This window comes from Pogona vitticeps, chromosome 1 (assembly GCF_051106095.1).
Source record: "Pogona vitticeps strain Pit_001003342236 chromosome 1, PviZW2.1, whole genome shotgun sequence".
Taxonomy (NCBI): Eukaryota; Metazoa; Chordata; class Lepidosauria; order Squamata; family Agamidae; genus Pogona; species Pogona vitticeps.
In genome coordinates, this window is record NC_135783.1 from 59,620,487 (window position 1) to 59,634,974 (window position 14,488).

General features: G+C 40.0%; 1 protein-coding gene across 2 annotated transcripts in view; it reads right to left on the bottom strand.

Annotated features, from left to right (window-relative positions):
• MAP3K21 (mitogen-activated protein kinase kinase kinase 21) overlaps nucleotides 1-14,488 on the bottom strand; it is a 54,877-nt gene that overhangs the window by 31,816 nt on the left and 8,573 nt on the right. For both annotated transcript variants that reach the window (XM_020786852.3, XM_020786833.3), the window contains exon 2: nucleotides 69-249. In XM_020786852.3, coding sequence (XP_020642511.2) covers nucleotides 69-249 — 181 coding nt within the window. The remainder of the gene's footprint in view (nucleotides 1-68; nucleotides 250-14,488) is intronic.

A 14,488-nucleotide genomic window follows, 5' to 3' on the forward strand; every position in this document is an offset into this window, starting at 1 on the left:
AAACACAGTGTCCAAGATGGCAGTAGTCATGAGGGGAAAAAGACGTGCACAAAGCAGGAACAAATTACCTCCAGATATCACTTCCTTTAGAAAACATTGACGACTTGATAACTTCGGGAGCCATCCAGGCATATGTTCCTGCAGCACTCATTTTAGTTGTTCTGTGCCACTCTCTAGCCAAGCCAAAATCTGTAATTTTCAGAGTTTTGTTATGGATATCATCATTCTCGATCTTCTCAAGCAAGAGTACTGCAAAGAGGAGGAAAATGGTTCAGCTGATTATTTTTATTAACTTCACACACAAGAACACAGAAGCATCATCTGTTTATAGCAAGTACTGATTTCAACACAAGACTTGTATATAACATGTAGCTATATTTATTGTGTTGCAAATTTATACCACAGTTTTTAAAATATACTGGAATAAATAAAATAGGAGGAACTTTGATTTCATTTTTAATAAGCAATTCAGGATACAATTAATTTCAGTAACTTTGTTTTCTTCCCACTGGGGCATATAGCTCAAGCAGATCACAGTAAATAACAGCAAATTTGGAAAATTGTCTTTTTCAGTTACCATTTCCAGAAGCCCCTGAGCTGGCAGGGCCATTTCAGATAGGCCAAAAACTTTCCCCTCTGTCCTACAAGTGATGGTTTACATACCTGCAGGCTTGTGTGCTCTCTATCCCCTCATTCTTCACTGTAGATGCAAGAAAAATGTCAAAACTTTAGCTTCCAGTTTCCATTGAAACTGGAAGCCAAAGTTAGCTAGCTAGCTCGCTGATTATGTCCCCAAAATAACATTTTTCCCTAGAAGTGGACTATCAAGACTACCTTCTTCCATATGGTCTTTCAGTGAAAGACAAATTACACAAGTGCTAATTATTCAGCTTCAAAATAGTTTTATCCATTACAAGATGAAGCACCATCTCTTCAACTCAGAAGTTAAGTTTTGCCTCCCCATTAAATGGAAACATCTCAGGATCAACAAAACTCTCTCCCAGTTACTTTAGCCTTGGGTCTCTCCTGCAAGTATCTGGTGTTCCAGTCTCTTATCTGTATCTGACCTTCAACTACTGCAACCTCAAGTCCCCAAAGTAGCTAATAAAGAATGGCAAGGCCAGCCATTCCAACCTCTCCCCATAAGGAAGGTCAGTCAGTAACCTCCCAACAAGATATACATAGGTCAGGGTGTGCTTTCTTTGTTAACAATGGCTTGTTTCAAACAAATCAGTGTTAACATGTGGCAACTGGTCCATTCAGATGGCATGCTAACCTGCGGTTAATGGAAAACAGAAGTGAACGTTCCCAAACTCATCCTTCCTCCCGTTAGAGGACAGGAAAAAGAGGAGTGTTCCCCTACATTCATCCATGTTACACTCCACTACAGTTTAGCACAATGTTCAAACTCAGTCAATACTGAAGACTTAATGTCTCCTTTATGAACCTAACTGTCTTTTATGGTCAAGTCTGTAGCTGGTTTACAAGAAAAGAGGATGAGACACTGTTGCTAGACTATACTACTGCACATTGCAATGCAGAAAAATTCACAGAAGAATGTTTTCAAATGTGGGAAAAATGTCCCTCCAAATTCAAAGCTGGTGTATCAGAAATGATTGAATTAGAACTCTGCTCATTATCTAACTATAATATCCAGTTAACCCTATTTCTGCAACAGCAACAACTATATTCAAACAAACAAGAGACAGCCACAGTTCTAAGTCTGATTTACAGAAAAAGGAGCTGTGCTTTTCTTTAAAAGCCGCTTAAATCATAAAGCATTATTAACAGGTAACTAGTTAAAACTATCCAGGGCTGAAGAATGTGTTTAAGCAAAGAGCTAGTAACCTCTAACCCTTGCAACAGTGGGGAACGTTTAATATTTTACTATGTTAACTTATATCAATGTTCCCCAGAGCACCTGAAATACTGAAAAAAGTAGAAAAAAATTATATTGAAACACAGTGTCCAAGATGGCAATAATTAGTACTAAAGGAATGTCGTAAATGTAATGATATGAAAATGATGCCCTTTGTATTGTAATGAAAGGTCTATTGTTTCACAATTCTGTATACACAAAGTAAGATTCCACAAATTCCATGCCAGTCAGTCAGTCTGATCGAAACCAAACATAAAATGACTTGGAAAGGTAAAAACCGGCATCTAGCCAGGTTTCATTTTACCAAGAGAAAACAGCAGGCATTGCAGTTTTGGCTACCTACTTGACACAAACAGACTAAGCAGGCTCTAGGCCTTGTGAGTGAACAAATTCTTGTGGTCTGTTGCCTAGCAACCTCTACTAGGCCATCCTCTTTAGACTTCTGCAGATATTTGCCCCTCATTAGCTTCATATCAAACAAGTGACCTTTACAACCTTGAACTTATTCTGTGCATTCAACCATACCTGACTGAAGTTCACAAAAAGCAGGTTGCTGAATGTGGTACTTACTATAAGACATATATTCAAGTGAGAACATTGCATGTAAACAAGTTAGTAAAAACAAATTGGTAGAACCTGATCAAACCACAAATACTAATATTTGCAATTAAGACTTCAAGAACTGGATCATTCCTTAAAACCACATATTTACTTTGACTTCAAGAGAGGAAATAGCCTTTTTTTCAAATTGTATTCAGACATTTACATATTTTAGAGCATCAAGCTCACTTATCATCTAGAAAACCAATATCTTTACTTTTTTGATTAAAGCTCCCAGAACCCACCAGCTACCAAGACCAGAAAGTAGTTTGTCCAAGCAATGCTCTTGCAAATCCCCCCGCTCTTCTTTACTAAGCGTGTTTCATGCCACAAGCCTTCCTAGTACAACTAGGAACGTCCCTTAGGGGAAAAGCCAAGGTGAAAGGTGAAAACTAAAGGATTAAGGAGAACCTTGGTTGTGCAAGCTCATGTCTGGCCCCTGCAGTTTCAGACAGTAAATAATAGGATGGGTGGATAGTTCAATGAGTTGGGTGCCTGCCTCTGGAACTAGATGTCAGAAGTTCGATTCTTCATTGTGCCTCCAGGGAGAAGATCCAGTCTGTGTGGCCTAGGGTAAACTGCAGAGTCTCAGAGTGCCCCCAAAAAGAAGGGAATGAGAAATAACTTCAGAGATCTCTACACCTAGAAAACCCTGTAACTGACTTGACACCATGTAATTATTAAGCAAACTATAGCTTATCCCCCTTTTAGAGCTGGTCATAACAGGTTTCAGAGTGTAAGGTATAAAGTTGGATCATATGTATTCCAGTTGTTTCTGGTGAGCCATTAGAAGCAATCTAACCAATAGGGAAGAATGACTGTATAGCAGAATTCACTGGGTGGCAAAAAAACACACACCCTTATTTCTGAAAGTGCAGTACTGTATATTAAAGAGCAAAAAACAAGGTTACATGCTGCCAACACAATCTAAGTGGGGACTCATTAAGCAGATCAGAAATGTAACTATAAAGGGTGCGCTTTTCTGTCTTTCTAACTTTCAAATGAGATAATTCAGAATTTTGGTTTCTATATATTTATTTATATATGCACTCTTAATTCTTATACATTCAGTATGACAGACAACATGGTGCAGTGGATAGACTGACGGACTAGGATTCAGAGGACTGAGCTCAAATCCCTGTTTGGCCGTGGAAACTTACTGGGAGGCCCCGACACACATATTCTCTGTACGGTGGTGCCTCACACAACGGGCGCCTCGTAGAGCGATGAATTCGCTCTACGAGGCCGTTTTTGCGATCGCAAATGCAATCGCAAAACGGTGCCCGTATAGGCGGGAAATCGCAGAACGAAGGTCAGTAAGCTGCTCGCTTAACGACCTTCGCTTTGCGACCCGCCGATCAGCTGTTCCGCGGCTTCAAAATGGCCGCCGGAACAGCTGAAAGGGGCCGGGGCGCAGCGTTTTTGCACCCTTGGTAAGCAAGGGGAGCTCGCAAAAACGCTGCGGAAGCCCCGAAATGGCTGCTCGCAACCATTTCGGGGCTTCCGGCAGCGTTTTCGCGCGCTCCCCTTGCTTACCAAGGGCGTGAAAACGCTGCGCCCCGGCCCCTTTCGGTTGTTCCGGCGGCCATTTTGGACCCGCCGGACAGCTGATGGCAGCCATTTTGGCACCCTCGTTGTGTGAGGGGAGGGCGCGGAAATGGCTGCCGGCCCCTGGGAAACATCGCACAACGGTGAGTATTCTATGGCATTGGAACACATTAAACGCTGTTTAATGCGTTCCAATGCTTTTTTGTGTTCCGTAGTGCGATGTTTCCCACAGCGAAGGGGAACCACTGTAGTTTCCTTTCCTATGTTTATCACTCAGCATTAAAACAGCACTGGAATACATACATTTCATTGTGTCCACTGGAAAATTAATTGGTCCAGTAAACACAAATAATGCCTTGGAGGGAGGGTGGAAATCTAATGCAAAGCGCCTGTGGAAATTAGTGCAACAGAAACATGACAGGTCCGGCAGCTACTGGTCTTGTGCTGCTAAACACGACAGGAATGGCACTGTTGCCAACAGTGCAGTGTTGTTGCAACTGGGAATGGCTCAATCCAGGCCTAGAAGCAATTTGTGTATCTATCTCTAAAACAGCCTACAAATGAAAAAGGACACTACATAGCTATTTGTCTCCCCTTTTACATGGAAGAGGAAATAAACGTTTACTATTCAGTCTATGTTAGACTAAAACATAAGAAATCAGAAAATCAAATATATTTCACTATGAAACTTCTCTGGGGAAAAACGTCCAAGGAAAATAGCTGTGATTTGTTTTTGTAGGAGGTTGCCTCTACAAAAAAAATGTTTACACAAGCAAAGCCAAACAAAGCAAACTTCTGTTGAATGTTGTCTACATACCACACCACTCTATAAAATCTAACTCAGTCTTAAGAACTGGTAGCAACTCCAATTGTGCCTTTGACCATGAGCAACAGATTGTATAAAAGAATGTTAGAGGTAGGACAACTTCCCAGAACAAGATGTGTTGCTGTCTTTGTAGCCTGACTGGATTTTCCTATGAAATGAAAGTAGTCAGCCAAGGTATGTGACATGAGCGTCACAGGCCACCACATAAAGGAACACAAAACAGTTATGGATTTGCAATGCATATTCAGAACACACATGTCGACATGTGTTTCGAACCCTGAAAAAGCAGGACCCCTGTGCAGACTTGCAGTGCCTGTTACAGACATGCATTCCAATATGCAGCCCTGCTGTTTCCTCATCCATTCACTTTATGTAGAGGACACTTGGATGCATATCTTAATGTGATGAAAGGATTTGAATATCAGCGAAACTGAGAGAAACACCATCAGAGGCTAGACTCCATTAGTAACCCTGACTTCTAGAAGGTGCACCTGAGGTAGAAAGGTCAAAGCTGTGACACAAGACTAGTTTCTCTTCAAGAATTAACAGTCACATAAAGAAAAGAGAATTTATCATTCCATTGGTGATGAGGACAGAGGGGTTATGAAAAGCAGCTACTAGGCGGCAGCAGTGGTGGAAAGCGACAATCATGCATGAGCTTCACTGGCAACAGCAGTGACACTCGAGCTAGCTCTCGTTATTACTCCAAAGAACGCAATGGTGAATCTATCAGTAACTTATACCTCAAAAACTCTATAATCAGCCGTGAACAGAGGCAAAGAGGAAGTCTGGACCTGTACAACACATATCATTACAACACAGAATGTGAGAAGTATTAATCAAGATAAATTCAAATTCATGAAACAAAAAATGGAAAGTTTAAACATTGTGATACTTGCTGTGACAGAACTAAAATGAACCCAAATAAGACATTTTCAACCATCAAGTGTTTTACTCTGGAAATTAGAAACTTATAGGAAATTAGGCAGCAGTATAAGTGAGGTAAAATGTCTAACATCTTAGAGAGATGAAAGTAATCTTTTAAATTGTTAGCTACATAATTAACCATTCTCAACCACTGACGCTCCCACAGGTTTTGAGCATGCTGGCTGTGGTTTCTGGGAACTGAATTCCAAAAACCTCTGGAGGGCCAAATTTTGAGAAATGCTGAACTATGTCATTTACATGATTTTTAAATTTATTTAATTTATTTAAGTGATTATAATATGCCATAGAAAGGGATCATCATTACAAGGTGGCTTACAAGATGACAAGACAAATCACTGATATATGATTACGATGAAACACATGACAAAAGAAGCAGCTAATGATGCAGAAAAATGCTGGCTGAAACAAATATGTGTTGAGATTTAGAAGTGTTTAAGCTGGGAGCATGAAGCAATATATATTTGCTGGGAGGAGGAACTTCACAGGTAATGCTGATTCCAGAAGCAGTCCCAAACTGTCTTCCTGGCTCTTTGGAGGAATGTGGCATCATCCAGAGCAAGAGCTAAGCTTCCATCCAGATCATCGGATTTCTTAGCCCACAGTACTTCTATCTTGCCTTGAGTTTTGTCTTGCCAGCCGTCATTCACTCCAATACTGTTCCTTAAACTAGCCATTCTTAACTTTTTTTTGCCAGGGATATAAACACAATATGAAAGATATTTATTTATTTATTTATTTATTTATTTATTTATTTATTTATTTATTTATTTATTTATTTGATTTTTTTTCAACCGCCCATTTGTCTGCTAAGGCCACTCTGGGCGGTTTACAAACAGGATACACAACATAGTAACAAGGGCAATCAATAACATCCAAATAAAATATAAAAGGTACTAGACAAATTACACTAAAAACCACATAATAAAAGCATAATAAAATAAAATGAAAAGGGAAACATGACAGCAGGTTGAATGTTAGTTATTGAAGGCACTATTGTCTCAGGGTGCTTTAAAATCCAAGAAGACCTGTATGGCCACATTTTTAATAATCTTTTGAACATTTTCAATGAAGGGGCCATGGCAAATTTAGGGCGGGAAACTGTTCCATGTTTGTGAAGTGACCACTGAGAAGGCCCAATTTCTCGTCAACATTTTTCGGGCCTCTCTTGGGGTCAGAACTCTCAACCGCCCAGCCTGGGAAGATCTAACAGGGCTGGTAGCTCTGATCAGAAGGAGGCATTCTGCCAAATATTGAGGTCTTAAACCATTTAGGGCCTTATAGGTTAACACCATCATCTTGAAGCTGGCATGGAAGCGAACAGGTAACCATTTCAAGGTGGCCAAGGTGGGGAAAATGTGCTGGTACTTCCTAACACCACTCAACAATCTGGTCGCCGAGTTCTGGACCCATTGGAGTTTCCATAACAGCCCCAAGGGCAGCCCCACATAGGGAGCATTGCAGGATAGAATGACAAGTTGCTCCCTTGTGGACCAAATATCCTTTAACCAGCGTCTGGCTGGTATAATTAAGCAAACTTTGACTGCAAATTAAAATCTGCTGATCTCATAATCCATATGGCTTTGCATTGATCTCATGAAGGTTCTAGGAACCATAGTCAAATAAGGGTAAATTGTTCAGTGTTTTGAGCCCATGGTATACATACGTGTGTGAGTGTGTGTGTGTCCATTATTTAAAATTCAGCACATTTCAAAGATCTAGAGCAAAATTAGCTTGGAGAACTGCTACTGTATGTATGAAAAGACAAAAAAATGCAGGCGACATAGCAGGCTGAGTCTCTGTAAGGGACATTTGTTATCCTCAACACTGCTTTTTGTTTACCATTTAATAGCATTGTTGTGTATCTTAATTAGGAAGAGAATTAACTGTGAAATCGCAACAGTCCTCACCCAAGAGAAAGAGAAACCCTTGTCTGGTAAATTCTATTAGTGTCCAAAAGTTAAAGTTTAGCATTTGAGAATGTACAACTCAGTAATGTGGCTGTACATGTAGCTCCTTGTGCACTGAAACACTTATTCACAAAATTTTGTCATGGATTTATTAAACCCCAGATGTTTGTGAGATGATCATTACCTCTTAATCTGGCTGTTGACAGTCGTAGGCTAGTCCAGTTAAAACAAAGTACACATGCCACTTATAGGGCATTTTGCTGCAATGGCAAACAGAGACTGACTTGGTTTTAAAACAATGTCTCTGAAGCAAAAAATGTGTGAATGCCATGTGTGCAAAACAGTGATTAGATTAGCTATCAGGATTGTATAAACTGCATAATGAACATTATAAAGTGGTGTGTAAAGAATTGTTTCCAGTCTGTGCCCCCTCTTCAAATACGACTGGGCCTCTGCAGGGGGCCATATGGCCCCCATTGAAAATGGCTGCCCTAAACAACTGTCTTAACTTTGAATTGTCTTAGTACATGTAAAAGAAAGGTAGAGTTGCTTGTGATCTACCTACTTATGGTACTTCAGTCTAAAATTCTGGATTCCTTCTCCCAGCAGCTTATATAAAAGTTGAAAAGCATGAAATTCAAAAAGAGAACCTTGCAGTATCCCCAAATGTCAAGAGCCAAGAGGCAAAAATCTCCCAACATCGCTTTCTGGATTTATTTCCTTCCTCAGGAAAGATCTGAGTAACCACAAGTGCAATCTGAAGAGTGATTGTATCCAGTCATCACTGAAAAGACATATGAGGCTGAGCAGCCTGGCAGAGCCTGCCTAGTATTATTTTTAGAAGTCAACCCAATCTTTAAAACAGGAAGTTTTATTATGGAATTTAAAGTTGATAGGAACTGGGCATACTGCAACCAAGAAGCATTTGGTAGGTGGACCAAAAGTCTATTTATGCTTTCCTGCTTTCATAGTCAGAAAAAAATGAAATACTTTTTTCCTCATGCATCTAGGCTTAAGACACACACAAAATGAGATCTGTGTAGATCAAAATGTGTCCAAAGTAGAACTTTAAATGGAGATATTAATGACCAAGTAGTTATTTTTGGAAAAAATATAAAATAATCCAGATATCTTTGTCTTTCAAGAGCCCTGTTGCAGAGAGCTTTTTGTACCTTGCCTAAAAGAGCTGTTCACTCCTTCAACTTATACAATAAATGAAATATACATAAGGATGGAGTAAAGGCCTGTATCCAAAGCATGTTAGACATGCTTATGTCCCTCCGGTATCAATGTGAAGAATTTGTTATAACTAACAAGTCCAATAGATTTCAGTGGGAAGTAAGAGCAATAGATTTGCTTTACATCCAGCGTGCAAAATTGTATATTTCTAATAATTTGAAATATAGATTTACTATTGTAGCTATTCTAAACAATGGCCGTTTGTGTTGTAATAAATTTGTTAGGTTAGGACTAAATTCAATTTTAGACAGAAGATGTCTATCTCCGGACTAGATCAGATGGAAAGCTCTTTAATCTCTCTAGACTGAGAGCAAAGACCAAAGTCCAACTGAATTGCATGTGGGATTTCCTCTTCGCCGATAATGCAGCCATTGTTGCCCACTCTGCTGAAGTCCTCCAACAACTGATGAATCACAAGGCCTGCCAAGACTTTGGACTAACAATCAACCTGAAGAAAGCACAAGTCATGGGCCAGGGCATGGACTCACTTCCCTCTATTACCATCTCCATGAAAGAACTGGAGGTTGTTCATGGCTTTGTGTACCTTGGCTAAACAATTTCTGACACTCTCTCCCTAGATGTCGAGCTGGATAAATGCATTGGCAAAGCAGCTACCATGTTCTCTAGACTCACAAAGAAAGTATGGCTCAATAACAAGCTGATGACATATACCAAGATCCAGGTCTATAGAGCCTGTGTCCTGAGCACATTCCTATACTGCAGCGAGTCCTGAACCCTTTGTGCACGGCAGGAGAGGAAGCTGAACACGTTCCATATGCGTTGCCTCCAATGCATTTTTGGTATCACCTGGCAGGACAAAGTTCCAAATAGAGTAGTCCTAGAATGAGCTGGAATTTTTAGCATGCATACATTACTGAAACAGCGATGTCTATGTTGGCTTGGACATGTCATGAGAATGGCTGATGGTTGGATTCCAAAATATCTCCTGTGTGGAGAATTAGTGCAGGGAAAGCGCCCCAGAGGAAGACCACAGCTGCAATACAAGGATATGTGCAAGCGGGATCTGAAGACCTTAGGAATGGATTCAACAGATGGGAAACCCTGAGATTTTTGCCTCGGAGTGTTCAGCCTAGAGGCAGGCGGTGCATCATGGCCTCTCCCAATTTGCAGAGACCCTTATCCAGCAGGCCGAGGTGAAGAGGCAGTCCCGAAAGCAGCAAAATCAGGGAGCTGGACAGGGGACCGATTGTATTTGTCTTCAGTGTGGAAGGGATTGTCACTCTCGAATTGGCCTTCTCAGCCACCCCAGACGCTGTTTCAAGTCCTCCATACAGAGCACGTTACCATGGTCTGTGGAGACTGAAGGATGCGTAATCTAAAAATCTGTTAGTCAATACTAGGGATGGGGTATTTGTATCCCAACAGATACAAATACAAATATTGCCACCACAAATACAAATTGGACCCTCCCCCCAGAACTGGCTGGTCCACTTACTGCTTGCCATGTGGTGCACACAGCCATCATCATTCGTGTCACACCAATTGTGGAAGTAGCCTGGCTGGTGCTTCCCCACCTCCCCACACAGCCAACCTTTCAGCAGCTGAGTGGGGAGACTTGTCATCCCACCTCCTCACCAGCGTGGTCAACTGTGTGGAGAGGCTGGAAAGCGCCATTTGGGCTACTTTCACAATTAGTGCAAACAACAGCCATGCGCAGAGTGTGGTAAGTGGGCCATCCAATTCGGGAGGGGGCACCTGTGGTGTTGATATTTGTATTCATATGCCTCAGGATACAAATATCAATATCTCATCTCTAGTCAATGCTAATATACCTTCCACTGATTTCAATGGGCCTACTTTAACTGGGAGTAGAAAACTTAGAAAACTGGATCTGGCCTTTATGCTACCACAAACCCCTGCTGTTCTTCTGAAAAGAACTAACATGGTTGCTGTTTTGGATATCACAGAATAATCACAGATGATCATTTTCAGTTTACTTTATAATAACTGCAGAAGATTATTCTGCAATTGTCCCACCAAAACGTTAAAATTTCAACAACAGCCATACGGAGAATGAAAGCTTCAACAGGGCAATAATTTCTTGACTGCAAACTACAGAATATAAATCATTACTCCTTCTTTTATGTTTTAGAGGAAGCAGAGAGAAGGCTGGCTTATCAGGCTTGAGTTAAAAGCACACCTGCAAAAGCAAACATTTCATTAGCCGTGGAAAGAACAAAGCAGAGTTGTTCTGCCAAGACTGGCATGTCTGGGGCCGATTCAACCAAAGCAACCACATTCACTTCAGAAAGAGCCCCTTGGCAATGAAGTTTGGAATGAGTAACTGATTTCCATACTCTGGTTGGTCCGCCAGTGGAATTCTGAAGCTGTAGAAATGGTAGAGGAATGATGATGGCGATGATTAAAGGCCAGCATAAAATAATTCTCATGTTCTTGTTATTTGCTCAGTACTGACAGTTATTTCATTTCCCACTTAACAGAGGTGCTAGTTATTGTAACTTAGAATACCCTGGATAAGTTAGTCCAACTTTTCAAAGTTCAATAACAAATAGATTTGAACAGTTGCATTTGAAGCCTATTTCTGAGTTTGATCTTTAAGTTTAATAAACAGAGCCGTGACTCTAAAAATGCAGCTTGAACCCCACACAGTGAACTTGTTTAATGATCTCAATGATCCCCTCCCTATGCACATGCACAGCAAAATCGATTTAAGCAATTAATTAAATCCTTCTTCCAAAACTCATACACAAATTTGCCTGCTCTGCCACACCTCTTGTCTAGCACATCCTCTCCATTTCCAAGTCCTTCAGACCACTCATTCTACTTGACAACTTTTAGCTGGTGAAGGTTTCATGGCTGTACCCAACCAGTTTCAAGACCAACTCTAAAATCTTCATTGGAAATCTGACAGTGAAAATCTTGGCAAGTTGCTTTTTAAAAATAATTTATTAACATAGTTTTTTACAACAACCACCATGCCCAAACAGTACCATGCCCTGTAGTGCTCAGAATGCTAGATCAGGAGATCCAAATTCTGGTCTCTAATCTGCCATGAAATTGACTAGTTAAGATGGGCTAGTTGTTTCTTCTCAGAAAGAGCCAGGTCATAAGCCTCTTGTGGTTTTAAAGCTGAGAGAAGGAAATCCATGTATGCTAACAAACCTCCATAAAGAAGATGGAAGAGACATGTAATTAGCCAATAGAGATTTGATACTGATAGCGTTAGTGATTCTTCACATTACTCACTCTGTTACCTACCAATTGTCAAAAGGAATTAGAATTGATAAAAAGAATTATAAACTTGAAAATTCCACTCAAAAGGTGTCTAAAATGTTTGAAAATTAAAAATTAAAGCGTAATTAGTGAAGGTAAAATCACTTTCCCTTATTCTTGTACTTTTGCAATGTGACATTTATATCCATATTTCCAACCCCCTCTACCCAAAATGCAAGAAGTATTTGTAATTCATTACTTCTGTGCTCTGAAATTACCGATGGTAGGGCATACATGATATTAAAGTATTGTATAATAATACACTACTTTGCTACCCTTCAAGATAGTAATAGAATGGATTCCAATTTGCAGTAATTTCTAAAGTTGATTTTTCTTCTTTTTTTAGTGGTCTGGGAAAATGTTTAGATCAACTTCTCTTAAAGGTCACTTTTAAAATTTTTCACACATTTCATACAACTCTAAATATAAACTCTGTATGCTTTTATTCTCTGAGGTATAATCAACAGAAACTTGGCACCTTTGTGTTACTACTTTATTACTTTTCAAGGACAGCTCCATTCACAAGTAGTAACATAAGTTCATTTTAAAATGAGATAGACAGTATACAAAGAAGCCTTTGATTCAGATTAACATTGTTAGTTTACTGGCAGTAAAACTAGCAATCCTTTTATCACGGGGGAAAGTAACATGCTGCATACATTTTAATAAATGTCTAAATCTTAAAACACTCTTGCCATTTCCTACAGCCAAACAAACCAGCAAACTAACAAATCGCCAATGGGACGGGTTTTTTTGTGTGTGTTTTAAAATACATCAGCCAGAATCTTATATCTGATTTACACAAACATAAGGAAAACTGAGTAAGATTTGACAGGGTGGATAAAAATCAATGATTATTTTAAAATTAAATGGATTTAACTCACAATTAAAATTTTTAAAAATGATTTTTACAATTTAAATCCTCAAAAACATTTGATTTTTTAATTTAAATCATGATTTGTGATTTAAATAAATTTGATTTAAATCAAACCCACCTTGCAGCAAATTGCTGCTCATCTAACGAGCAGCAATTTGCTGCCAAGACTTACTTGGTTTTTCTTACATTAGATAAAATGGGAATAGATTTCTGGCCAAATTCTTATGTTTTGTGCAACTGACAGCACAAAAGCCCCCCAATTTCACCAATGTATGGCGAAAACGTATCTTAAGGTTAAAGGTAAAGGCAAAGGTTCCCCTTGACAATTTTTGTCCAGTCGTGTTCGACTCTAGGGAGCGGTGCTCATCCCCGTTTCCAAGGCATAGAGCCAGCGTTTTTGTCCGAAGACGATCTTCCGTGGTCACATGGCCAGTGCGACTTAGACACCTTCCCACCGAGGTGGTCCCTATTTATCTACTTGCATTTACATGCTTTCGAACTGCTAGGTTGGCGGGAGCTGGGACAAGCGACGGGAGCTCACTCCGTCGCGTGGATTCGATCTTACGACTGCTTGGTCTTCTGACCCTGCAGCACAGGCTTCTGCGGTTTAGCCCACAGCGCCACCACGTCCCTTTTTCTTAAGATCCAAAAAGATCCAAAAAGATCTTAAGGTTACTTACTGTTAAACCAACTTGGATCTTTTTTAGGAGAAAGGTGGGGTAAAAATATTTTAAATGAATAAATTATACAGAAACACAAAAGTCCGGAATGGATAAATGAGTAAGATGCAACAAACCATCCGAAACTGTATAATGTAGCATCCATATGCTACTAATGCTTCACATCCCTTGGTAGCTTCATGGCAAACACCAGCACAGCAAAATATATTTAGGCAGGTTGGACTGGATCTTTTCTACCTACCCAACACCTCAAATTCATAACCACTACACTGTCATTTAATGCACACTTATTTACCTTATGCACATAGAAACTTGAAATCTTGTGCCATCTTAAATATTGAAAAAAATGACTAAAACTCAATTTTGTATGACCCTTTGCCATTTTTTGCTGGAAATATTCAGACACCGGGCACAATTGGTGCAATCTTTTCATGGCAGATAGGTGAACAGGCACAGAGTCTGAATGCCTGCAACACTGGGGATAGCAGCACTTGGGTATATGGCAGGGAGGCTTTGAGAACAAGCACAATTCCATGAATGGTACTGGCCCAAGCAAGAGCTATGCAACAAGGAACAAAAATAATGATCCATTAGTTCTGGGCACATCATTTTAGGAAGGAAGTGAACAGGGCTACAGAGAAATCAGCAAGATTTGCCTCCCACTTCTTCCACCCACAAAGGCTGAATCTAACCCATTTTATCTGGATTGTATAGTTACTATCTTAAATT